Source organism: Homalodisca vitripennis, chromosome 1, assembly GCF_021130785.1.
Source record: "Homalodisca vitripennis isolate AUS2020 chromosome 1, UT_GWSS_2.1, whole genome shotgun sequence".
NCBI lineage: Eukaryota > Metazoa > Arthropoda > Insecta > Hemiptera > Cicadellidae > Homalodisca > Homalodisca vitripennis.
The window spans coordinates 11,026,794-11,052,315 of record NC_060207.1 but is presented as its reverse complement, the minus strand read 5'-3'; the positions used below and the strand labels follow the sequence as shown (position 1 = coordinate 11,052,315).

Genomic DNA, 25,522 nt, shown 5'->3' with positions numbered 1-25,522 from the left:
AATCTTTAAATACCCTTCCTACAAGAAAATAGACTCATGATTATTTTACTAGGAAAAACCATCTTCTTGACTTAACATTAGTAAGATTAGAAAAAACCAGAAGTGTCATATATGTATGAAAATTAAATTATTCAATAAAATGCCTAAAAATTCATGGGATGTGCCCTTGAAACAGTAATAGATAGATGGTTGAAGGATAATATTTTTTACTCCATTGGCAAATTTTTGGCCTGTGATATTAGTATATTAAGTTTTTAATGTATGAGTTTTAATTATGTTTGTATCATTTTAACAGCTATTGTACGGCTTTGATTTTATTTATTTTAGTATTAGTATTTTAATCTAAAATCACTTTGTTGCCTTGTCTAAATGTGTTATCTTTTACACAGGCAAATACAAAGTTTATATTTTAATTAGGCCATTGCTATTTGTAATATCATTTTATTGTTAATTTGTGATTATATTGTATGTTAAACAATATATAATTGTAATCGTTAGTAAATATGAACAAAATAAATATAAGCCTATTACTTTGTCAATTACACTGTTTAAAGACAATAAAAACTTCTTGATTGTTGGCCCACCTGGTCCTTAATACTGGACAAAAAAACCAATAATAAAAGTGAAAAAAGGTGAAGAGCTGCATTCTATTGGTGGGGACTCCCAGCCCAGAGCAGGGAATAAGAGGTCAGAAGAACCCCATCTCTCTCTTTGGCTCTCTCACACAGCACACTCTCAGTACCTTGTTTAGTTTAGCCAGTTGGTACTTCATAGAGACAACTTAGTCTCTAGTCTCTCTACTAGGCAGCAAGTTGCACCTAGTAGTATCTCATCTTCTTTCTAAACCTTTTATAACTAACTCATTTAAGATACGAAATCCATGTAACAGGGAAAACTTGCAAATAAACAATGAAGTATCATTCACAATTAAATGTGTTCACTTGTTACCTATCATAACACCACAGGTTTTATTTAAATATGATAAGAGCTGGTGGAGGTACCACAACTATATAACAGTATATTGGTTATTGAATTTAATAATTAGGATTGAATGTAATGGTGTGAGTTAAACTACCACTTATTGTATAAAACAAATAAACAAAAGAATATCTAAATCGTTTATTCTTAAATTAATTTTCCATGAATACAAGGTAAAAATGCCAATGATTTGTGGTTTTAATAAATAGTTTTACTATTAAGCATACAGGTAAAAGAATAACGTAATCAGTAACCATTTGAAATATTGTACAACTTAAATAAATATTATGTTATATTCGCTGACTTGCATAGCAATTCTTAAAAACTGCCTTATGACCGAGTCAATGGTTAAAACGTAAAACCACTGTTAATGTCGATAAAAATAAATGTATTTTTACAAATAATGGATTTTTTCTCTGTAATTTCAACATAAGTATAGGCCAAGAGAATATGGCTAACAAGTCCTTAGTATAAGGACACAATGTCGGAAAAAACCAACATCTAAGTAATCTATGGTAAACAGTTAGCTGGCATTTGTTTCTGTGCTCTTCTCAGAAGCAGCAGCCAACTTTTTTTGGTTGCTGACTCGCCAGTCCAACGCCTTGAATAGTTGGTCGATTTCTTTCACTCCTGCCTAAAAACAATGACAGTTTTTAATGAACAATTCAATGTTATAATGACTATATTCTGCCTAAAGAGCAAAATAATAAAATAACTACTAACACATTCACTACCACATTCTTAACCCTCCAACTGATGACCCACGGCAGAGACGTTTATCAATACGGCCTGTGAACTGATAGACGCCACAGCCGTAGTAAACTTTGCACTATTATTACGTGAAAACCGTTAAAAAACATAACCTGCATCAGTCAAATCCTCTACTTATAAATACAAATTCATTTCACATAGTTTATATTCGTAATATTACTCATTGTCAGCTGGTATCAATCCAAATGCCGTACGGCATACAGCTGATGGACTATGCAGCTGGTAACGCGTTGCACGGCCTTTATGATCTTTGTTGCTATGTTATTATGTAGGCTAATTGTATTTATTGTTATGTTGCCAAATGGGCAATCCTCGTTGTTCAAATGATATACATGACATATCAGCAAATGAAGTGCATGATGATTTCTTTGTCACATTTGTTGTCAAGTAGTCTGGATGATTATAAACCGGTGGAATGTGAGTTGGGTTGTGAAAAAAATTGATAATTATCTGATATTCCTCTTGCCCAAAGAATTCATCAAACCCCAATATGGATGCGTACTGCCAAAAAAAGTAGTACATACTTTATATTTTTTATCAAAAAACTGTATTATGTTGTAATTTTTTTTATAAAAAAACTGTATTATGTTGTAAATAAGTGTATATCTATTATAATCCTTTTGTTCACTATAAAACTGTGTATATTATGTAAATTTACAGTATCTTACTATCTCAAGTCATGTGAAAGTTACATGGAATGAAACTTAAAAAACAAAAAATTTACAATACACATTTTAATATTTGTGTACAAAAAAAAAAAAAAAAAAAAAAAAAAAAAAAAAAAAAAAAAAAAAAAAATAAAACTCAAGTAAGAGCATATTTTTGTTATTTTGAAATTGTTTCTGGTTTTTAACAAAAAAAAATTGGTATATAACACTTATAACTTATCATTAAGCACATATTTTTAAAATATCTGAAAAATATGCTGCGCAAAAACAAAAACCAGTGTATAATTTTGGGAGTTTCTTATTATCAGTTGGAGGATTAAAACAAACAATCTAAAATTATAACTGGACATTGCAAATGTGCGGCAACTGGATTCTACCCATAGACTGTAAATACACATTTGCGTCCTGTTATCCTACAATAGTGTGTTTTTAAAGCACTAGTTTATTTTGAACATCGGAATACTGCGTACGAATCTAAAGGGATGCCTGCTGCACTTGTGAATCACTTGATTTGTGGCCCTGACATCCAATAACAATAACGTCACACCATACAGTAGGTACAACTATTATTTACAATGTTAGTTGAATATTTCTGTAATAGCAAGTGTACTAACTTTACTCATCAATAAAAACTGATTTGTAATTTATACTTGTACATTGAAATTGAATAAGGACCTGAAAAGTAATTCTTAAATTGTGTTATTTTCTGTCCATTCATCTGTGCTGTAACACTTGATAGAGATTTGAAACTCGAGCTCCTGGTCTTGGTATATGGAAACTACCATCCTCTGGAGGAGAACTTTCATCCTACACAACCTTCCTTCCTCTAGAATATTTCAGAACCTCCCTACTAACAACCATCATTATACAGCCAAAATATTTAGTTAGCTAGAACATCGTTCTTTGTATTCAAAATGATTAAAAACACATTACAATTTAATTGCATTTAAATAAAGGTTTATTATTTTTCTAAACAAATAATACTCTACACCTCAAAACAGACAAATACTATGAAATAAACCCTCCGAGCGTCGGGCGACTTGTTTTAAGACGGCGGGCACTTGCCGATCAAATTAATTCGACCCGCGTAATATTGTTCTAAATTACATATAACGAAAGCCTGTGAATTGTTCTTTACATTTAGTGGTCTTTGCATACCTCTTGGTCTGTACCAGATGCTAGTGTACGTAGTTTACACCAGCTGTTATTTCGGGCGGGACGCGGCTCGCGCGATTGTTCAATGTGTTGTTGTGAATATATTATGATGTAACATTATGAATATATTCACAGAACCCTATAACCCTGTATATTTATGTGTTCATGACTAAATTTGCTATAATTTGTCTATTATGAAATTGTTTAGAGGTAATATAACAATAACATGTAGATACTTTTATATTAAAAAAAATATTTTCTAAAATATTTTTTTCCCCTTTCAGCCTGAAGGCTGTTGCAAAAAGAAATTTTTTTTAAAGATTTCTGTTCTTATATAATCATATTCTGTGATTCTTTCCAAGAAAGATGATGTATAATACACTATATTTAAACCATTCTTAAGTTTTTTTATGAATTGTGCAAAAAAAGACTGCAAAAGTAAAAAAACTGGTGGACGTTTAGGGAAATATGATGGACGCTCGGAGGGTTAAAGGACTGTTATTAATATATTTAAAGCCTATGTTTAGTTAATCCTGCCATTTTCTATTCTGGCCTTACCTCGCAGAGGAGGTAGACAGGTGGATTCTGTTGTATTTATTCGACCTTTTATATGTAATACAGGTTCAGCAGTAAATATAATTTCCTTATAGTTGTTAGTTGTTAAAGCAATCATTCTACTATCAAACAAATGACAAAATGAATATGACTTAAGATCTTACCATGACCAGGAAAACCTTAATTTCTCCACTGCTGTCCAGAGCCGTTAACCGCACACTCTTATCACTAGGTCTATCGACAGTCATTTCAGCCCATATCTGAAACAAGAATATATTACTGAATAATATTGCAAGAGATTACAGCGTTTGTTCTAAAACAAAACATTTCAGGAAATCCTTGTGTACAGTTAATACACTCACTACAGACTCTTCTGTCTAAGATCAATAGAAACAGTCAGGAGTTTAATTTCAGTGTCATTATTTAGCGATGCTGCAATCAATCTTCAAAATTTCACTACATGAATTAAAAAAAAAACTTTAATTACAACTGATCATAATCTCTAATTTCCAACCTAACGTTTTCATGAAGATTAAAATTTTATTCATGAATCTGATTATAGTTTGTTGGATGTTGAATGCAAGTAAGGTATTTAGAATAATATGACGTAATTCGGTACTCCGATCTAGAACGATTTGTTACTCTTGCCTCACAGAGACATTTAAAATATACGCTACTTGAAATAACCTTCAAGATTTTGTATCGCTTCCTCATAAAAGGTGGCTTGTGGTGACATTAAAATATTAATACCTTAGGATATGATGTAATGTGCAAAATTTCTTTATTTATGGGGGAAAATGTTGCTGTTTTCAGACTTTTAAAGATCCTGTATGTTTTACTGTATAAAATAAAAAAAAATATATAATTTCTACCTATCTACATTCAAGACTGTATGATTACAGTACACAAGTGTCTATGTATGTACTTATTATAAAGTAAGTTACCTTAGTATTGAGGACCACTCTGAGACTACCCGAGACCCTCATCACCACCCGGGACTGGGTTCTGTTCTCCACCGAGAGATCATTCAAGCGAAGAGTCCCTCTGCCCCTCTCCACCCAGTTGGATTTGTCTTTGTTGAATGCAAATAATTTACAATTTATCTGGAACAAAACAATAAAGTTTTATCTATCAATCAAGCAATTGGAAAGTCCTAATCTGAATAAATTTTTGTGTGAACTGATACGATGATCTTTCCAGGGCGGAAAGTATCTTGGAATTAAGTCACAAAAGTCATAAATCGGCAACTGGTTTCTTTCTAACTGGTAGGCTGTTGTTCTTGGGTTACTTGTACACTTTTATAACAAAATATGTAAAATTCTTTGTAAATTGTTAATCTCCCTTTATGTGTATAATTTTAGTCACAATGAACTAGATAATTCTATGATGTATTATTTAACATTATCAATGATAAAAAAATGTAAATTGCTTTGCAAGTCAAAGGCAATAACAAGAGAGTTTGGTGCACCTAGGAAAGATTATTTAAAACCCTGCAAAATGTATGAAACTGGCTCCACAACTTTTGGTCAAAGGCTCGCCAAGATCCAAAGAGGCTGTAAACAAATAGCCTGACAGCGAAAGGGATAATATAGTATTTTTAAACAATTCACAAAATGATCTTGCAAATCTTACTAAATTGGCAGAATCATGAGCATTTGTATAATGAACCACTGGAGGGTTATATAAAGTAGAAAAATAAGCTGAGTAAATATTGCTTACCTGGAGGATGTTAATCTCTTCTTCTTCTCCAGTTTTTACAGTTACTTCTTCATACTTTCTTTTTACAGCTCGTGATTCCTCGTATTCTCTTGCAGCTTCACTGAGACTTTTCCGCTTTCTTTCATCATTTGCCATTTCCTAAAAGAGAAGAGAATGTAGTTAAAATATTTTTTTATCAGCATTTACAGTTAGTACAATGGCAATACATCACAAATTTTATCAACATAATTAAATACGATCAAGCAAATTAAATTAAACCATAAATAACATTATAAAATGAATAAATCAGATTATCTATTTAACTTAAAGGCTAGCAACTGCTACAAAACAGTTTTGCTATCAAGTCAATAAATAAAAAAGATGAGAAATCTTTACTCATAATATTAGGAGTGTGTGTATATTGGAAATTTAAAATTGAGTAAGAATCGTGATCTATTATTCAACACCTATGTTGTTAAGTTTCTATATAACAACAATGTTAAATTATTTGGATAGTTAAAAACAGAAAGACGTAAAACTTACAGATTGTATATCAGGCCGTTCTCGTTGTATGACTGACGTGAAAAGCATTTCTGGGGTGACACCGTTAGTAACAGAAGCTTCACTGCTACAGTTACTGGAGTTCTAGAACAAGCCAAGAAAATCTAATTGCAAAATGTTAACAATTTTCACTATCAGTTCACATAAAAATAAACTACATAACTTAACTACAAGGGTTATAACTGTGGAAATTATAGCAAAAACTCTTTCCTAGGTTAGGAAAGGAGGAAATAGGTTACATAGTGCACTATGACTCCACAATTTCACTTTAGCAGGATTGGATAGGTTCTTCTCAATAGTACTTATGGAAATCTTAGTTTATTTCGATTACCTCCGACGATATACAGTTGAAGGAATTTAGCTGTGCTCGTAGGTTTCGAATACTAGTCTTTCAACAAATAAACGCTATTTGTGTGGCGGGTTGCGTTTACGTGGTAGCTGCTGAGATGAAGGCGCAACAATCTCTTTAACGACTTTAAACTCACGATTTTGATTTGAAGATCAGTATTGACGAATACGTTATTTTCAAAACACGTTAAACAACACTATAACAACTGAAAAACAAGGATAAGTCCTATTATTGCTATTATTTAGTATTCTCTTATTATTTAAATTCCATCACAATCAGCACTGTCACAAAACAGACTAATTGTAGCGAGTGTGATGAGTTATTTCGGCCAATACGATTCCTGAAAGGAGGATTTTACCCATGAGTCACAGGAAATGTTTTCAGGATGCAGCACATAATGCTACCCCGCCACCCCTCCCGCCTATCACCACTCACTCAAGGTCACGTGCGCAGCTAAAGTCCTCAAACTGTACAATGGTTACTGTTAGAGCTGCTCTATTGTTATATGTGTTCGAAAAAAACCAACTCTTGAAGTAATACTTCTCCTGACAGAGAGCTCTGTGGATATTGAGTGGATGCTTGTAAAAAAACTGCCATTTAGAGTGTTGTGCTTTGATTATTGTTACAGATGAAGTGAAAATGACACGTGCATCAGATTGATCTTTGATTGAGTTATGCATGTTTATTTTACACAAGATTCTTTGGCCATCTTTGTCTATGATGACGGCACCTGCACTTCAGTATCAAAGTCATACACCCTTAAGTTTGTCTGTCACTTAATATTTAATTGCATCATCCAATATTAACCTTTCCCACATCGTGGATAGGATACATTCGAATGATAAATTTTGACCTACGCCAAACACCGATTATATCCAAAATTACACATTGTGTCTCTTGGAGAGTTTTTTTAGTTGACAAAAAGCCTTTGAAATGGCAGGTGCACACTCCGTGCTTATGGCACAGACTAGGAAGTAATTTTAGACAACCCAAATTCCCAGAAGGGGGTGGAGCACTCTTTGTCTAGCTCCCCACCTGCTCCAACCAAATATATCAGTTGTCTGCCCAGTTGATAAGATAAGATGATAGACCTTAGATAAGAGAATGTTCTAATAATTACTAGTTTATATAACTTTTCAGTTTTGTTGGATTGTACCATGAATTTAGATCAAATTATCAGTATGGTAAATAGTTATTAGATTTGTACCAATAAATATCCAAATTTGAATTAAAATGCCCTCTTTTTTTCCATTGACCTCTTATAGTATATTTATAATAAAAACTAGCTTTGAACTTAAAGAAAAATATATTTTATAGATGTCTGGGCGTTGAAGGAAAATTATGCAATTCATTAGCAGTAATAATAATAATAATAATATTCTTTATTGCAGGAAACAATTAACAATAATTGTATTGCAAGCGTCATATAGAAATAAAAGTCCTAATCTAATAACTAACACAATTAATTTTAATTCTGAGTAAAAAAATATTCGAGTAAATTTAAAATAAAAATTACTTTTTGGGTATGTGCCACCTGCCACCGTTTTCTCGATATTGGCCAAATTTTCTTGGATATCAGAAGGGGAGTTGGAATTTTTTTAAATGTTAGTGAAGACTATCCCAGCGACCCATCGCAAACTCGTCAACTGAGTAAAATGCTTTGGACACTAAGAAGTGTTTTAATCGAGATTTAAATTGTTTGTGGTTATTGACGCGTTTGACCTCTTCAGGGAGCCTATTGATTAGCCTCACACCAACCTTAGATGGCAAGCGTTCAAAAACAGTAGTTCTGTGCTGTGCCATACGAAAGTTGTCCCGGCCTCTAGTTCCGTATTGGTGTACGTCGCTACCCCGAAGTGAGACGCACTTGAATCGGCAGTATAGCACGACGTCGAGAATGTAGAGGCTAGGCAAAGTGAGTAATCCAAGCTCCCCGAAGGCTAATTTACACGACTCTCTCTGATTTAATTTGTAAACGATTCTGACAGCTTTCTTTTGCATTCTAAACACTCTATTAAATTTGTATCTAGAACAGCCACCCCACAATCTTAGACCATAAGCTAAATGTGGATGTATTAGGCCAAAGTAAGCTGGCTTCAGAATATCCAATGAACATTATGCAGTGTGTGAAGGCTTGATTCTTAGGGTTACATTAACTAAAATGAAAGTCTTCCGGGTCACAGTGTTCTCAAAACATTGATCATAATTGGTTGTTGATAGTTAAGCTTCAGCCAGTCACAATAAAGCTCCCTCCCTTCAACTCATCTACAAAGAAGAATTCTTATTATATTAGTAGCAGTTTCAGTTGAACCAGTTGACTGAAGATGGCTACCAGGCTGAAATGTTTCAAGAATTTAATTGTATGATCAGTTTCGACAGAGTCAGAAGACTTTGATGTTAGCATGGCGCAACACTGATTCTTTCTTTGTCTCTTTTCTTACAATTCAATAAAAATATGCATGTTCAAAGTGCAGAATAAATTAAGCCATTATTTCACTGGTTCATCTTGAAAACGATTCTGAATTCATCAATCAAATAGCGATCAAACTATTTGATTTATTTATCTGATTTCTTTTGGAAATCTAATTGATGCATTGGATTTAATTCCTATTTGGATGTACCACTATCGGCCTCCCAAAGACTACATATATATATATATGTGTGGTTTCAATGTGGCCTTGAAATCTCCACTATTTTGGCTAACTTTTTGGATTTGATAACTAATGAGTGAAAATTCAAGATTAGCAGCAATGGAACCTAAGTCGCCTACTTCAAGTAATAGTCTTGATGAAATTAACTTTATCAACGTTTTTAGTACTAAAATTTTAAAGATATCATCTACACACACATGTAAACACCTGAATTTTCCAAATTTTAAACAGTATTGCAGAGATCACTTTGTATAACAAACTATGGTTTTATATCCAGATGCCAGACAAATCTGTATATCTCATCAGTGTCAGCTGATGGTAGACCAAAAAGGTAGACTCTGGAACTGAAGAGTCTACCTTAAAGAGATCTCTACCTACTTTAAGAGATCATTCACAGGTTTCATTCCACTCAGTTTAACCCTTTAGACCAATTCGAAAATAAAAATCATTCATAAAATTGTACAGAATGCCAATATGAAAAACACAATGTCTAAATAAACACAATCAAAGTTCATCCCTCACTAATGCATGATATTTTTCCTTTGGAAATAAATGATTTACTATTACTATTTTAATAATAAAATTAAAATAACAAAGTCAATTCAAATCAATTTACTCCAATGGAACTTAAATTAAAAGTCATTTGTTTTTAATACAATCCATAATAGTTCTCTCCATTATTGAACACTTTACGGTAGAGGAACATCTGTACGTGGAGGGGAGGTCGTTCAACAACAATTGGTACTCACAGTTGCAGCTGCCCCACTAGTTTCTGCTTCACTGCGTACAGTTTCTGATGATACCTCCTGTAACATAGGAATTGATCGTTATTATTTTTCATCTTTGGAGTCACATTACATAGTTAACACACTCGCTGTGGGTGACAACAATTGTCATGTAATACTGGTGTGCCATGCGGATGACAACAATAGCAGACATCTGCTCGCTTGGCCGCCATTGCCTCAGTGTGAGCCTAGCAGTTGCCGTGGAATGTTGTGCCGTTTGCTGCGCGTTGTGCTCGTTTCCTACGTTGTTTATTCGCAATCCGTTAATGATTCGAATTTTCGTTCACTGGCTGTGCTGTATTGTTTATTGTGTGTAATGTATGGTGTAAGGTGACTGTATATGTGTGTTTCTTATTGTATTTAGGCAATATGGAGGATGACAATGAACTAGTGGAAGACTTTATGAGTGAACAGGACGTTTCCGATTCATATAAAATGTTCTTCCATGTTTATGGACTGTTTTAAATTTTTTACACAAAACAATTTTTTTCACTATTTGTGCAATTGACAATGTCTTCCGCGAGTGACAGTGCCATTCGGGAGTAATAGACACAGTGTCCTGCGGTACTGACTAAGCGGGGACCGGACAATTGTCACAGTTATGATGTCACCAAGTCTGGCAGTGGGGTTACCTAGACAACCTTGTACAACCTTTTTGGCTGATCTGACTTTGTTTTGGGTAAACAAAAAAAAAATTTCCCACATTTACCATGACCAGTAAAATTTTTTTCAACAGCAAATGTGTTAAATAAACATTGTAGTAATACTCTAGCTTATTGTAACAAGTGTACAAGATTGTGTATACTGTACAACTGCATTAGGTTGTAACTTGTATTTTTCTTGAAAAGTAATCTAATTTGAAAAATATTTTTGGTTCTTACAAAATGTAGTGTTTTCAGGTGTAATATTAGATTATGTCCTGTAGAGTCTACTTTTTATTTACTTCATTTATAGGTATAGTAATAATAACTTTCATAGTATATTGTAGGGCGAAATCTGTTATATCTGGCCTTATTATATCCAGCATCTCAGATAACTAGCCCTTTGGCATGTTTTGTAACTGCAAAGTTTGCGTACAAAGAATGCCACACAGGAGGCTCGATCACTTTCTCACACATGTCAGCTAGAGGGGTAGAGGTGGTAGAGGGTAAGGGAAGATCCAAATTACGTTTTTGCTTGTGGAATAGAAAGTATGGACTTGGCGAAACTGTGATATCGTTTTGTCAGATTCGAATGTGCATCAGGGTGTTTTAGTACGGTAGTTACTTATTGCTTTTTCAATACGATAAGATCTGAATTTAGAATGCTTTGCATTACCGAAAGTTTAATTTATTTAAAATAAATTTCTATTTATACCCACTTGAACGGGTATGATATTTTATATATAGTTTGTGAATACCTTGGTGACGGACATGTGCGAGCTTTCTTAATTAATGCATTAAGCTTTTGTCTGTATATGTTGCGGATGTATGCGTGAGAGCGCTGAGGCGTGTGTGCATGCATGTGTGTGTGTGTGCGAGTGTGTGTGAGTGAGTGAGTGCGAGTGTGAGGGTGTGTGTGTGTGTGTGTGTGTGTGTGTGCAAGTGTGTGTGCGTGTGTGAGAGAGAGAGAGAGTTTATTGTTTTAGCTTTGTATGAATGCGTGTGTGTGTGTGTTTTTTTTTTTTTTTTTTCTTGTGAAGGAATGCATTAATTTCTATATAGTGTAGGTTCCAGAAATCGACAACAATAAAATGATTCGTTTCTGTTTATCTTTTTATTTTTCTATTCTTTTCCTTTTTTATAGGTCTTAAAATAAGGTTTCTTGGGCACTCTTTAAGCATATCCCGTATGTTGTCTTACTTCTTATAGCCATAAAACTTCATATACTAGAATTTGTTGCATCTTTGTCATGTCGTTCCATTATCATAACTGATTAAATTATTACTTTTTACACTGCTTGAATTTAGTTAATATGCATCCAAACAGAGTATGTTCACTATTTAGTTATCTTTAAATCAGACAATTGTAATTTTGTTCTAATATTTACATTATATATTAGTATTATTGTGATTGCAAACTCGAGTGAAGATGGACTCGGTTCTCACACACAGGCTTTTGCCCATGTGGGTACCTTCTCATGTATATTATTATCATATGTTTGTATTATATGTAAATGAGATAAATAAGTGAAAATGAAAATAAACTGTGTTTTACCGATCTTTCAAGCATAACTACAAAAACTAAAATATCCAACACATTAGTTTACTTTTGAAGTTGAAAATAAAATAAACATTTTCTGTATCATAAATTTATAAAATGTACCATCTGCAGTTCCAGTGCAGAACGTTTTTATGATTACATAGTGCCTTCTAAAAGTAAACCAAACCGTGTGATTGCTATAAATAATTTACGTTACTCAAATTAAAACTCCATGTTTATCAGTCTAGCTTAGACCCACCATCATCAAATGTTTCATAAGAGGGCCATGTCCTGTCAGCATCCCTTGCTTAGATCTAGGAGTATTAACCATCATTTTCTATATAGAGGAATAAACATTTTCGATTGCCTGAGTCCTGATGTCTTTCTCCAAGTCTATTCTGTATATTCCTCTTTTCCCGAACATTTACTAGATCTTTACTGTAGGAGAAGGCTACTCCACAGCCCGGCTCTGGTCCTACCAAAAGGCTTTCAGAACCTATTTTGGCAACCTATTTCATTCCCAGAAATGCCTTTATGGCCCTGCATACAGCCCATATTAAACGTAACATCCAGCCTATTCTGTCACCATATTATTTTACTATATTCTTTTGTTGTTCACAGTTGAAAGTAGTGCATTTTTCTTGTGATTTGGTGAAGCTTAACCAAATATGATCAACACGGCTTCTTCATTACAGGCTGCCAACTCTTCGACAACTTAATGTTATTTTCTTTCTTGATTATTTCAACAGGGTGGCCATTCAAAACCTCTTTTCAAATCCCAGGATTTTTCCAGTCAAAAATGTCTGATTCTCAAGTTCATTTTCAAACCAAGTAAACTGTAATAGTATATTTAACCCTGTACTGAGTGGAACAGTGACAGTTTATTGTCAGCAGCTGTATTTACAGGAAATGCCACAATGCTACAGTGACTAGCAAATTTTGTTGCTAGCGATATGTCAGAAATTCTGTAACGATTCATCACTGCCACCTATTTTAAGCTCCTTAATTTTTATCTCTGTGTCTTTCAATATGGCAACATAACATTGTGTATGCTAATAACTTTCCTTTCTGTAATGTTTGGAAAATACATGTATCCAATATAGAAAAAATAAAGAGAACAAACTATACCAACACAGTGCTACCACGAAGCAAACTACAATCCAGCAATGTGGGTCAGAAGTCTGCGTTGCATGAACATTCAATATGAGACTTTACTAACTTCTTTTCCATCTCATTTCCATTAGTATAAAGAGAAAAGAATAGGGAAAAGAATGGAAATAAGAGATAGAGAAATCATATAGCATAGGTGCTGCAAATTCCTAATCCTTTAAGTTAAAAAAATATATACTATTTAAAGCAATGCTGGTGTTTTAGTTTTAGAGTCTATTTATCTATAAAAATAGCGAATGTGAAATATTGAACTTACAACTCGCTCGTGGAGATTCTGGCCGAACACGAAGGTTGGAACTGTGGGAGTAGCTCCAGTGGGAGCCTGGGGCTGAGACTTGCACGGTGAGCTGGAACAGTCTGAGCTGGCCAGTGGTACAAATGACACTTTGGATACCTCGGAACATTGCTTGGAAGAATTTGCCTGCTAACAAAATGTATAATAGCAATTTCAGCAACTCTATTCCCATTCCTTTTACAATTGTACATGGCTCTTGCAATCAAAACATAGGATACATATTGTAATAATTTGCTAACTACAGATCAAAATTATACAATAAAATTACAACAGCTAATTAAAAACTATTTGAACTTAATACAAATGTAATTTCTTAATTTGGATAAACGTTTTAAAATGTTTGCAATTATATGTTGATTTACGCAAGTTATTATGTAACCAATTATTATGTTATCAGGATCTGTTCTATGGTGGTCAGATTACAACCAACATACTAGTTGTAAGGATTAGGTTTATTATAAAGAGATTTTTACTGGAGATGCATTGAAGAATAAAACTCAGAAAATCTTATGATTAGGTGTTGTAACATGTAATATTAATACTAAAATTACAATATAAGATTATTATGTGTGAATTTTAATATTAGTTATGGTGTACAAGTAATAAAAATCATATTGTTTTATAATGCATAATGGACATCTGATACAACAATTTGCTATCTCTCATTTCATGAGTCAACTTCCTTGGGAGAGGATTTTATCCCTACAATATATATGGATTTTCTGTATCACTTGCAATTATTTTATTTTCATTGAGAAACTCTGATTTTCCGTATTTTTCCATTTATTCAAGTTGTTCTCAGAAACACGTAAAAAAGAAATATGCCTGAAGTGGCTGACATTGATCTCTAGATAAAATGTTATTCAGTGCGCAAAGCCTTGTTCCCCACCACTTCGAACAGCTGACTGGGGTTACCAACATGGATGTTATCCAAAACAAAATATTGTATGCAATGCAGAATGCTGATCAAAAACATTGTTTTGCTAGATACGTTTTCAGTTACAACATATGCACAAGACTTAGTTGCATACTATAATATAACATGGGTAGTACAGGTATTGTTATAACTAACAAAATAACTTTCTTTCTAAATGTATGTAAAAATTTAAGTTTTTTGCTAAAATAAACCAAATTTGGATAATAATTTTTTTTAGAAGAAAAGTGTACTATAAACGGTTTTTTGAACTAAAAACATTTCCTTTAGCCAATTTTCCCTTAAAAGTACTGTAAATTATAATAAATACCTTAAATTTTTGTCATTTTGGTATAAAATTCACCCAATGAGGTCAGGTATATAAATATTTAAGTTCTAATAGGTTAACAGGTTAGCTAATTACAATTGCTCACCTTTTCTGATTCTTGTGAAGGAATATTACTAGCTTCAGAGCAGGTAGTGGTTTCTGATGTACTGCTACTGTCATCATTATCTAAGGCTACAACAAAGAACACATTGTTGGTCACTGGTAACACTGGGTAAATACGAAAAATGTGAAACATTACATTTTGACACATAGCAGCCAAATATGGAAATAAATGAAATCAGATACTTAAAACAGTTGATGGAATAGTACTAGAGTAGTCTGATAGAAAGCTTAAGGAAAAGAAAAGCAAGAATTTAAAAGAATACAAACATTATTTGTTGAGTGGTGGCTCTGGAAATCAAAATTTTAAAACCATATCTTTAAATATTAAAATGAATTAAATATTAATATAATTGCAAACTGTAATATTCTAGGTTTGCATGCCTAGTTATGGAGGGAGATGACTGATAGACCCAAAACAATGGTACTGTATACAAACAAAAATTCCCTAAACACAGGTGTTCCAACTTCTTGCTCCTGTACATATACAAGGTGTGTTAAAAAAGTAATGGGAATTCTAATTTTCGTAGGTTTGGATACTACCGTTGTCAAGATTTTTTTATTATGTTGGTACTCATGCTCCTGAAGTATAATAAAATTTCCAGCTGTATTCATTGCTTACTTTTTCAGCGGTAGCTATTTAGAGGTGTTTTATAAACTCAGTGATTTACATTTGTTAAAAAATTAATTTGTATAAAAATTTGTGTGAAAAATAAAAGTGTAAAATGTTAATAAAGGCCTATGGTGAGTCTGCTATGAGTAAAACAAGGGTTTATGACTGGCATATACATTTCAAAGATGGCCATGACGACATTGAAGATGATGAACGCCTGGCAAATCAACAACTGATGAAAAAGTGGAAGAAATGGTTATGAACACAATCATAAAATTTAAATCAGAGAAGCTGCTGATGATGTTAGCATATAATTTAGCCCAGGTCATGATATTTTTTTCAAATGTTTTGGATATGGTAGCAAAATTTGTTCAAAACTTGTTGAATTCTGAACAAAAAAAGCGGCGGGAAGTTATTAAATGAAGTCAACGACAATACAGAATTGTTTGTGAATTTTTGGCTAAAAACAGCACTGCAAGAAGCCTTAGCCTCCATATTCTCCAGTTACAGCACTGTGTGACTGAAGGAAACAGGATTTTTCCGGACATTTGCCATCGTTCAGTGAAACAATAAATCAGTAACACTACGTTTCGAGATCTGCAATCTGATCTCTTCTTCAGGTAAAGAACTAACCTAATACATAATATTACAAACTAGGTTGAAATAAACAAATCTTACCAGAGCGTTGATTACCATTGGCTAGTCCCTCTGGTCAGTCGTAGGTGGTTAGTAGACGAATGAAGACGTATTGTCACCTTTCCGTAGTTCAGTTTTAATGATTAGTGTTTTGTATAGTTTTTATTAAGTGCATGTTTATAGAGTTAGTGAAGTTGACAAACAACATGTAGGTTGTGATTCCTGACTTAGGCGTGCCACAACGCTCTGGTAAGATTTGTTTATTTCAACCTAGTTTGTAATATTATGTATTAGGTTAGTTCTTTACCTGAAGAAGAGATCAGATTGCAGATCTCGAAACGTAGTGTTACTGATTTATTGTTTCACTGAACGATGGCAAATGTCCGGAAAAATCCTGTTTCCTTCACAATCCTTCCATCGTCAAAAATAACCTTCAAACAAAGGACTGTGTGACTCTTTTTACTTTATACTTTTTTATGCTGTGGTTACAAGCATAGATGACATTAAAAGTGGTTTGCTGAAAGAGCTAAAGGCTATTTCTAAGATCAAGTTTGAGAAGTGTTTTGAGGATTAGAAGAAGCGCTGGCATAAGTGCATAATATCTAATGGGTACTATTTTGAAGGTGACAACATTAATGTAGACATATTATTTGTTCAAAAAAATAAAAATAAAATTTCTGTAACTATTTGAACATACTTCATAAATTAGTAAACTTACTTTCTAATAAACAGCTTACCTGCTTTACAAAATGGGTTGCTTAGTTTGGCAGGACTTAACACAAAAGAAGGGATTGAGTTGTTAGTTGTACTACTCGCAGGTGTAGCTGCAGGTGAAGTTGATGATCCCAACTGTGATGCTCTGAGTAAAACAGGAGCAGTTTTTCTAGGAGCTGTAAACAACATTTGTTTGATAACATGAACTCTATACATGGTTGTTTATGTAGCCTATAAAGCAGCATAACGATTAGTGTGTAACAATCATACCCCTAATTGAAAATTGTAATTGATGATTTTTTAAATTTAATTTACACTTCAAATAAACTTATATATTTATTATTTGAGTCCTCACTGCATTTAAAAAAGTTATGCATAATTTGAGAAAAATAATGAACTAAAGACGCATTTTTACTTTTTATATATTATTATTTTAGTTATAAATATTATTATTTATAAAAATTTGCATGAAATTTTTCTCTACCTACTAGATTAATTAAGTGCATGCAAAACTGCTATGGTATTTTTTTAGTCAAAGCTTACAATTTAAGATAAGTTATCAAATATTTTTGGTTTTCTATAAGAATTTAATACATGTACTTGTTTTTTTTTTTACTAACAAAGCTACCAAACAAGTTAATAAATGATTAGTAAACATTAATATACCTAATAAATCCTTCTTTTACAGATGGGAAATTTTCTCAAGATCTAAAAATATCTGAAGTAATACCAATCGGGAGAAAACCACTATGAAACTTTACCAAATTCCAAATCAATTTCTTTATAACCATCTATTACAAAAGTATACAAAAATTTAAAAATTCAATTAAAAAGACTACATTTTTGAAGATACCCAACATGAATAAAGGAACAATAAATCAACCATTACTGTCATTAAAAGTTTTTGTTGAGCATTACTGATTCTGTTGATAAGGATGACAAAACAGTTGCCTCTTTATGAATTTGACAAAGGAATTTAATATTATCAACCATGAAACTCTTTTGTAAATACTGCAAGAAATAAGAATTGATAAGTTATTTTTTGGCATGGTTTAAACCATATATTGTGGGGAGGACACAATATGTAGAAATAATTGATAAATCAAATGACTATTTAAACAGAATAACTTCAACTTCAGAACAACAACGAACATTGAGAGGGACACAAAGAGCGAACTATGGTTTTCTCTAATGTCTTTGTTATTTGTATAAAATGGAGAAAATTCTACACAATACACACACACCAACTATACATGTAGACAGTGATATGGACCGGGTCAATACACAGTGAGGATTTACCTAATGATCATTTAAATATATAAAATTATGGTATTTTACAATTTTGAGAATACAATCATTTGATGGCTTAAATTGAAATTAGAAAAATATGTACGGTATCCTTAAAAACTAAAAAAAGTTCAAATTACATCTAAAATACTTTAAAAGGATTAGTAATATTCCTTACAGTGTACTACAAATATTCAATTAGAACCTAAATACTACAAGGTGGGTTTAATTTCTAATAAACACTTTCAAATACTTCTCAAAAATACAAATATAGCATATCCAAATGTTTTAATATTTTTTTATATTTGTGTGGACTATTCATAAAAACTAACTTTTCTGTATTTTAAGGTTTAAACATTAAAATAAGTATACATCCTACAAAAAAGGTTTAGTTACATATTAATTATAATCAGGCATTGGCCAAAAAGAGAGTGTAAAATTATAAAAATATAACTTAGTTCTTATGGAGTAAAACTCAAGATTGCTTCCACTACTGCCAGCTTTTAAATCTATTGTAGATCTTAAGCATCCATAAGAATTTTTATGAACTTTTGAGGTTGGACAGGTTAAACCAATTTAATTCTTGATTAACTAATTTAATTTAAATCTTGATAGTAATCCCAATAATAATTTATATCGATGTTAATAATTTACTGTTGAAATAACTCTGAAAAATGAGTTTGTAATCGTACATTTCAATAAATGCAATTAATACATTTCAAGACTTAAACTTATTTCCACACAGGACGGGTTTTGGGCATGGGCCATATGGGCAACAAATATTTGAGAGCAGCAAAATTTAAGGGAAAATAAATTTAATCTGGACAAAAAGTTGAACTTTTTTATTGTTTTCAGATTTATTTAATGAAAAGACAAAATATTTGTTTGATGGTGCCAGAGCGCTTAACAGAAGCACATGGACATGAACAATAAGACAAATTCATATTGTTTACCTCTCTCTCTCTCACTGCAATTTATAATCCAGTCTATAGTCAAGTTATCTATAGAGTTGTTTTGTTATTTCTATTTCTACTAATTTTATAGTAGTGTTTAGTGAGCATTGTGTTTTAAACTTTAACATTTGTGTAAAATGTGATTTAGTGTATCAAAAACTTATTGTGTATCAGTTCTTTCGGTTTGTACAAGAAATATGGCAGATGGACGTAAGAGACTAAGAAGTGAAGAGTACAAAAAAATGGAACAAATGGAAACAGTTGTTGAGGTAAAACTGCAAATCTTAATGTATGTGTTTTTTTATTTTTGTGTTTTTTTTTTAATCAGTTCACGTTCAGGGGAAACTTCTTTTCATTCAAATTATAACTCCATGATTGAGGGAGAAAATCCAGATGATGGTGAAGAAGCAAGTCCTTCAGTGGTGGTGGTAGCAAGCAAGGATAAGGAAGTTGTGCCTCTATCCAAAGTATTTAGAAAAAAGACAAATATATTACAGTATATAGCTCAATATAATAATTTGTTACTTTCTTGAGCTCGTTTCATTTATACAATGATTAACTACCAAACTATACCTGCTGTCTATGACATTATTCTTGTGGTGGGAGTAGGGAAGGCGGCAGCAAATGTATAGGGTACATGAGCGTAAAAATGTATAATTCCGGGCTTGACTCCAAGACGAGATTTTTAAAGTATCCAGATATTCATGAACATTGGATATTTACCCGGGTATTACATCACTGCAGGTAGATGTCAAAAATATCAAAATATCTGGAAACTTTGAAGAAGATATTGAACTTATACCATTCACAAAACTTCCAAATACGCAAACATATTTAATTTTATAAAGGCTTAAATTTATTACTTTGACGTGACTCTTATTTTCTTATCAGAATCGTAGATGATCATGACAATTCTGCAGTCCGAGACGAATTGGTAAATTTATATTTATTTCTATGTTGTGTGAATGGGAAAAAAATATGACTATTGAACAGACTAAAATTTATTTAAGTTAGATTGTGGAAAATGAGGGTGGCGAACAGGTTGGCGAGAGCTTTCTTAACTCATATGCCTGAAAGGAATTCTTTTGATGCTTGGCAAAGTGTCAAGTCAGAATCACTGTCACGAAATAGGAGGCTGTGGAGACTTTTCCCTCTTAGAAAAAACTCCCAGGTTTGAGACAAGCAAAAGCTATCATAAGGGACACACATACCATAGCTAGGGTTGATTCAGAATTATACATACGTGGATTCCAGATTTTAGGAAAAAGTCTAGACCAGAGCCAGATTTCAGATGGTGCATTAATCGGAAGATGAAATGAAGCTAAACAATATAAGCACAGACTCCCTATCGATAGACAACAAAGCTATTCTCAGTAGACCGGACATCAGATTGTTCTTTAGTCTGCTGACTGGACATTGCCCACTTAATTACCACCTGTTTTAAGGATGGTTATCTGTATAAGGTTTGATCAATCGTCAACATGATGTAATTTACCTAGTAGCATGATCTGATTAGACAGGCAGCAACAAGTTTCAACATGTTGGAGCTTGTCAGTTAACTGCCAGAGCTGCTAGAGTGAGGTCATGTTTATTGTATCTGTCGTGCATCATGGACTGAAGAATCGTCTTCAAGCAGACTGGACCTTATGGCCAAAATTGTAACTGAAGATGAAAGTTGGGTCTATGGATATGACACTAAAACCAAAACGCAGAGTTCCCAATGGAAAACAGTGCATTTCATTGCCCCGATTTTTACAATAGCGAGGGCATAGTGTAATCAGAGTTCGTTCCAAGAGGAAAACAACTGTGAACTCTTAATTTTATAAGGACAACATTTGTGAAATGGCGTACGAAGAAAGGGTCTAGAAAAATGTGTGGTGAATGGCTTTCTTCTTCATCACGGCAATGCACTGTGTCACACCTCGCTTCTCATTCATGAGTTTTTGGCCGAAAAAGGTGTTCCTGTCTTTCCACATCCGCCATACTCACCCGATTTAGCACCATACATGACTTCTGGATCTTCCCAAAAATTGAAACTGTGCTTAAAGGAAAATGTTTTTACACAATTCTTGACATTGAGAGGGCATTCCATGACCAAGCATCTAATAAAAAACCCTTCAGAAAGAAACCTTCCAGAAATGTTCCCAGTCATGGACTAAACGTTGGCATAAGTGCATTGCCAGCCCAGGAGAATTCTTTAAAGGAGATTAAATTGAATTAGATGTAAGTTTATTACTTTTTACAATACAAAATTATTCACCAAGAAGACTGATACGCACATCATTTGAGAATACAAAGTGATTGCCCTAATTACGCAGAAAAACCTTAACAGAGCATTTCTAAAACCTGCTGAAATGGGATTTTAGCTTCTTGAGAAGTCTGAAGGTTTTTCAACAGCCTCAAGATGACTTGGATTAAGTAAATTTCAGAGTTAGGTCACAATAGATCCTCAGTGTTATGGTGACAAAGATTGTTATCTTGCCCTTTCAACCTTGTAGGATCGTATTGGAGATGTGAATATTTTGGTTTTTTAATCTTGGAGTATTCTGTTGTGAGAACATCTTCAATGTTCTTTGTTTAAAGTTCGTTATTGAAGATAGAGGGTTTGAAAGGATAAAGGATTTCAGACATTCACCATCGTTATATGGTACAAAAGGAATAACACAACGTTTCGAGAATTCTAATCTATTTAATCCTTGAAGTGTTGTGTTAAACCTTATGTAACACGTAATGATAGCAAATGTCCAAATTCCAGTTATCTTCAGTGCTCTACAAAGAAGACTACTGAACTGCTCTCTTCTTTTTAACCTCATATATTATTTTCCTGCTATAAAAGATAATATAGATTTAAAAAACTATAAAATATGGAACATATTTTTGTCAATGTGCCATCTCCGCTTCTATGCCATATTTAACAATCGAAACAGGGCTTTAACCCCAGTAAATATGATATACACGTGTTCACAATAATAAACTAAACTATCCCAAATTGTATTGAAATTTTCAATAAACCTCATTACCTCAAGCAACTTCTACAATTGAATTGAATTCTAATTCTCTTTATTCAACAAAATGAATAATATACAGGAATGGTGTTACGAGGGGGTACCCAAAAAAACCCGGAATTGTATTGCTGGCAGCCGGCAGCGTGTAGTACACATTCCTGCCGCTAGGCGTGTGTCGCGCAACCCATTGCGAGCTCAGTGACCCCAGTTCTGTTGTCCTAGTGCATTCTGTTCGTTCGTAGTGACTGTTTTCGCTAACCCTGTTTTGTTCTTGTTTCGTTTTTTTCGTCATGGCAAGTTTAAGTGAACAACGTGCAGCTGTGAAATTTTGTTTTTTTTACTTGGTAAAAATGCTGCAGAAACTATTTTAATGTTGAATACAGCTTACAAAGATGATGCTATGGGGAAAACTCAGGTCTACGAGTGGTTCGCTCGATTTAAAAAATGGCGACATGTCGATTGAAGACAAACCTCGTTCTGGACGTCCATCAACCTCTCGAACGGACGAAAATGTTGAGAAAATTCGTGAACTTGTGCTCACCGACCGTCGACAGACAATTGAGGAACTATCAGAGAGTAGTGGGTTAACTTGGAGCTCGGTTCAGCGAATTTTAACAGGAGATTTAGGACTGAAAAGGGTTGCTGCCAAATTTGATCCTCGACTTCTGACTGACCATCAAAAGGCACATCGAGTTGAAACTTGCCGCCTTCTGAAAGAACATCTCGAAAATGATCCCGATTTTCTGGAAAAGGTAATTACTGGTGATGAGTCATGGTGCTATGGTTATGACCCAGAAACGAAGCAACAGTCAAGCCAATGGAAGTCGCCATCTTCACCTCGTCCAAAAAAATGTCGGCAAGTCAAATCAAACATCAAAACCATGTTGATTTGCTTTTTTGATGCTAAAGGCATTGTTCATTCTGAGTTTTGTTCCTCCAGGTCAGACTGTCAACCAAACATTTTATTTGGAGATTTTAAGAAGATTGCGCAACAGTGTTCGCCAGAAAAGACCCGATTTGTGGCAGACTGGAGACTGGTTCTTCCACCACGACAACGCACCGGCACACACAGCCATCTCAGTTAGGCAGTTTTTAGCCAAAAACGGCATGGTTCCGCTGCCCCACGCACCTTACTCGCCTGACCTCGCTCCATGCGACTTTTTTTTATTTTCACACATGAAAAGATGCTTGAAAGGTCAACGATTTGACAGCGTTGAAGAGGTTAAGAAAAAAACGAAGCTCGAGCTTGCAGCCATTTCTAAAGATGACTACAAAAAAATGTTTTGATCAATGGGAATACCGTTGGGACAAGTGTATTAGTTGTAATGGAAATTATTTTGAAGGAGATAAGGTCGTATTGTAAAAAATTTGATAATATATAATTTTTATAAAATAATTCCGGTTTTTTTTTTGGGTACCCCCTCGTATAACAATATATCTTATAAGAAACATTTCTTAACTGCTGTATAAAGATAAGTTAAAATATAAAATATAGCCGTTTTAGTTCAAATTTATAATTAGAGCTCTTGTAATGAATACAGAGAATTGTTAACAAGAAGATTCCTTGAATATTTCTTGAATTCTAATTGATGTCACAACTGTAATATTCGTTGGGAGTTTATTAAACAATTTTGAACCGATAATTTTGATTTTTTTTTTAAGTACAGTACTGATCTGTAGGAATGTAACGCAATATCTCTCCCCTCTACTTCTAGTTCTATAATCATGATTATTTCTCATCAATCTTAAATGGTATAATTTGTCTCTTACTGATAAACAGGTTGTTAAATGTAAAGGTAATACCACATTGTTATGCTTGATGCAGTGTTTTTTCATTGCTGTTCTTGGGTAAAGATTAAGGCTTATTCTAAAAAAAGATTATCTTAATTGAGCTTATATTCCTAAAGGTATATTAATCATAATTTTACTAACATGCAATTTCACAAAAGATTTGTTTCTATTTTTAATCCTAAAAATCAAATGTAATCAGCTTTATTCTTTATTTTAGAATTAATTGGGAATTGTGTTTGATGAGTAATACTGTAAATATAATGAACTCACTTTTATCAGTATTTAACAATATTTGCTTATCATTAAAGTATTGAGTTAGTTTGTTTATCAGCTTCTGGTGCTAATTCTAACTTCTTTTTGACAAAGCAGATATTATAAGGTTTTTATCACCTGCATACATTTCTATTTAGTTACCGTTCGTCAGTTTTGGTAGGTTGTCTGTCTAACATAATATAATAATATTATTTATAATTTTTAATGTATTGTATTATAAAATTGTTGTTTCACTTATTATACTTATTGTTATTTGATTTTAATATATATTTTAAGTATATTCATGTAGTTTAGTCATTTAATTTTCATGACAAATCACCTGTCATAAAATTATGATGTAATGTGATGCTTATGAATAAATAACTAATAAATAAATAACAAATAAATAAGAGAGGGTCTAAGATGGTCTCTTGTGGTACTCCATATGTTACATTTCTAATTCTTGAATGAAAAAATATTTTTGTATTAGTTTTATTGTTGTGATCTATTTCCACATATTGCCTTCTGTTTACAGAGGTTATGGTTTAACCAATTGAGTGTATTCTTGCATATACCCATATTAAACAACATTCATAAAAGCATATAGCTCTAGTTATATCTGTAAATAAATATAACTAGTACATATTTTTATCTCACTGTTTAAACCATTATTAACAAATTCAATAAATTCCGTTGATGCTGTTAACACTGATCTTCCACTGTGAAAAACATGTTGGCAGTTTTCCAATAGATTATTACTGTATGCTCCAAATAATTAACTAGATGATAAAGATTATTTATTAGTTTTTTTAATGTTTTTTTTTATATGGATGATAGCAAAGCAATTGGACAATAGTTTTCATTCGTACTGTAGGTGCATAGTTAGTGCCAGCTGCGAAATAGCATGAAGGATAAATGCTAAGCATGCTTCTTCATGGATACTTCTATGTACCATAAAAAGGGAATGTTTGTTTTGTGAAAAAAGAAATTTGTATCAATGAAAAGTTTGGTTTTTTCGTTACAAAATGTAAAGATTTTTTTTAGACATATAACAATTGGTTGCCTAGCGACTGCATGTGTTTCCAAATCCAGTT

General features: G+C 33.0%; 1 protein-coding gene across 2 annotated transcripts in view; it reads right to left on the bottom strand.

Annotated features, from left to right (window-relative positions):
• Nucleotides 1-1,104: 1,104 nt before the first annotated feature.
• The window catches only part of LOC124357030 (ran-binding protein 3-like), an 84,443-nt gene continuing 60,025 nt past the window's right edge, over nt 1,105-25,522 (bottom strand). The window contains exons 3-11 of one of the 2 annotated variants that reach the window (XM_046808404.1): nt 17,164-17,316; nt 15,164-15,249; nt 13,778-13,945; nt 10,136-10,192; nt 6,369-6,470; nt 5,847-5,984; nt 5,072-5,230; nt 4,292-4,387; nt 1,105-1,612 (exon numbers count right to left, since the gene is read on the bottom strand). In XM_046808404.1, the coding sequence (XP_046664360.1) occupies nt 1,502-1,612; nt 4,292-4,387; nt 5,072-5,230; nt 5,847-5,984; nt 6,369-6,470; nt 10,136-10,192; nt 13,778-13,945; nt 15,164-15,249; nt 17,164-17,316 (1,070 nt within the window). In that variant the 3' untranslated portion in view covers nt 1,105-1,501. The remainder of the gene's footprint in view (nt 1,613-4,291; nt 4,388-5,071; nt 5,231-5,846; nt 5,985-6,368; nt 6,471-10,135; nt 10,193-13,777; nt 13,946-15,163; nt 15,250-17,163; nt 17,317-25,522) is intronic. The other variant, XM_046808414.1, reaches the window with a different exon arrangement.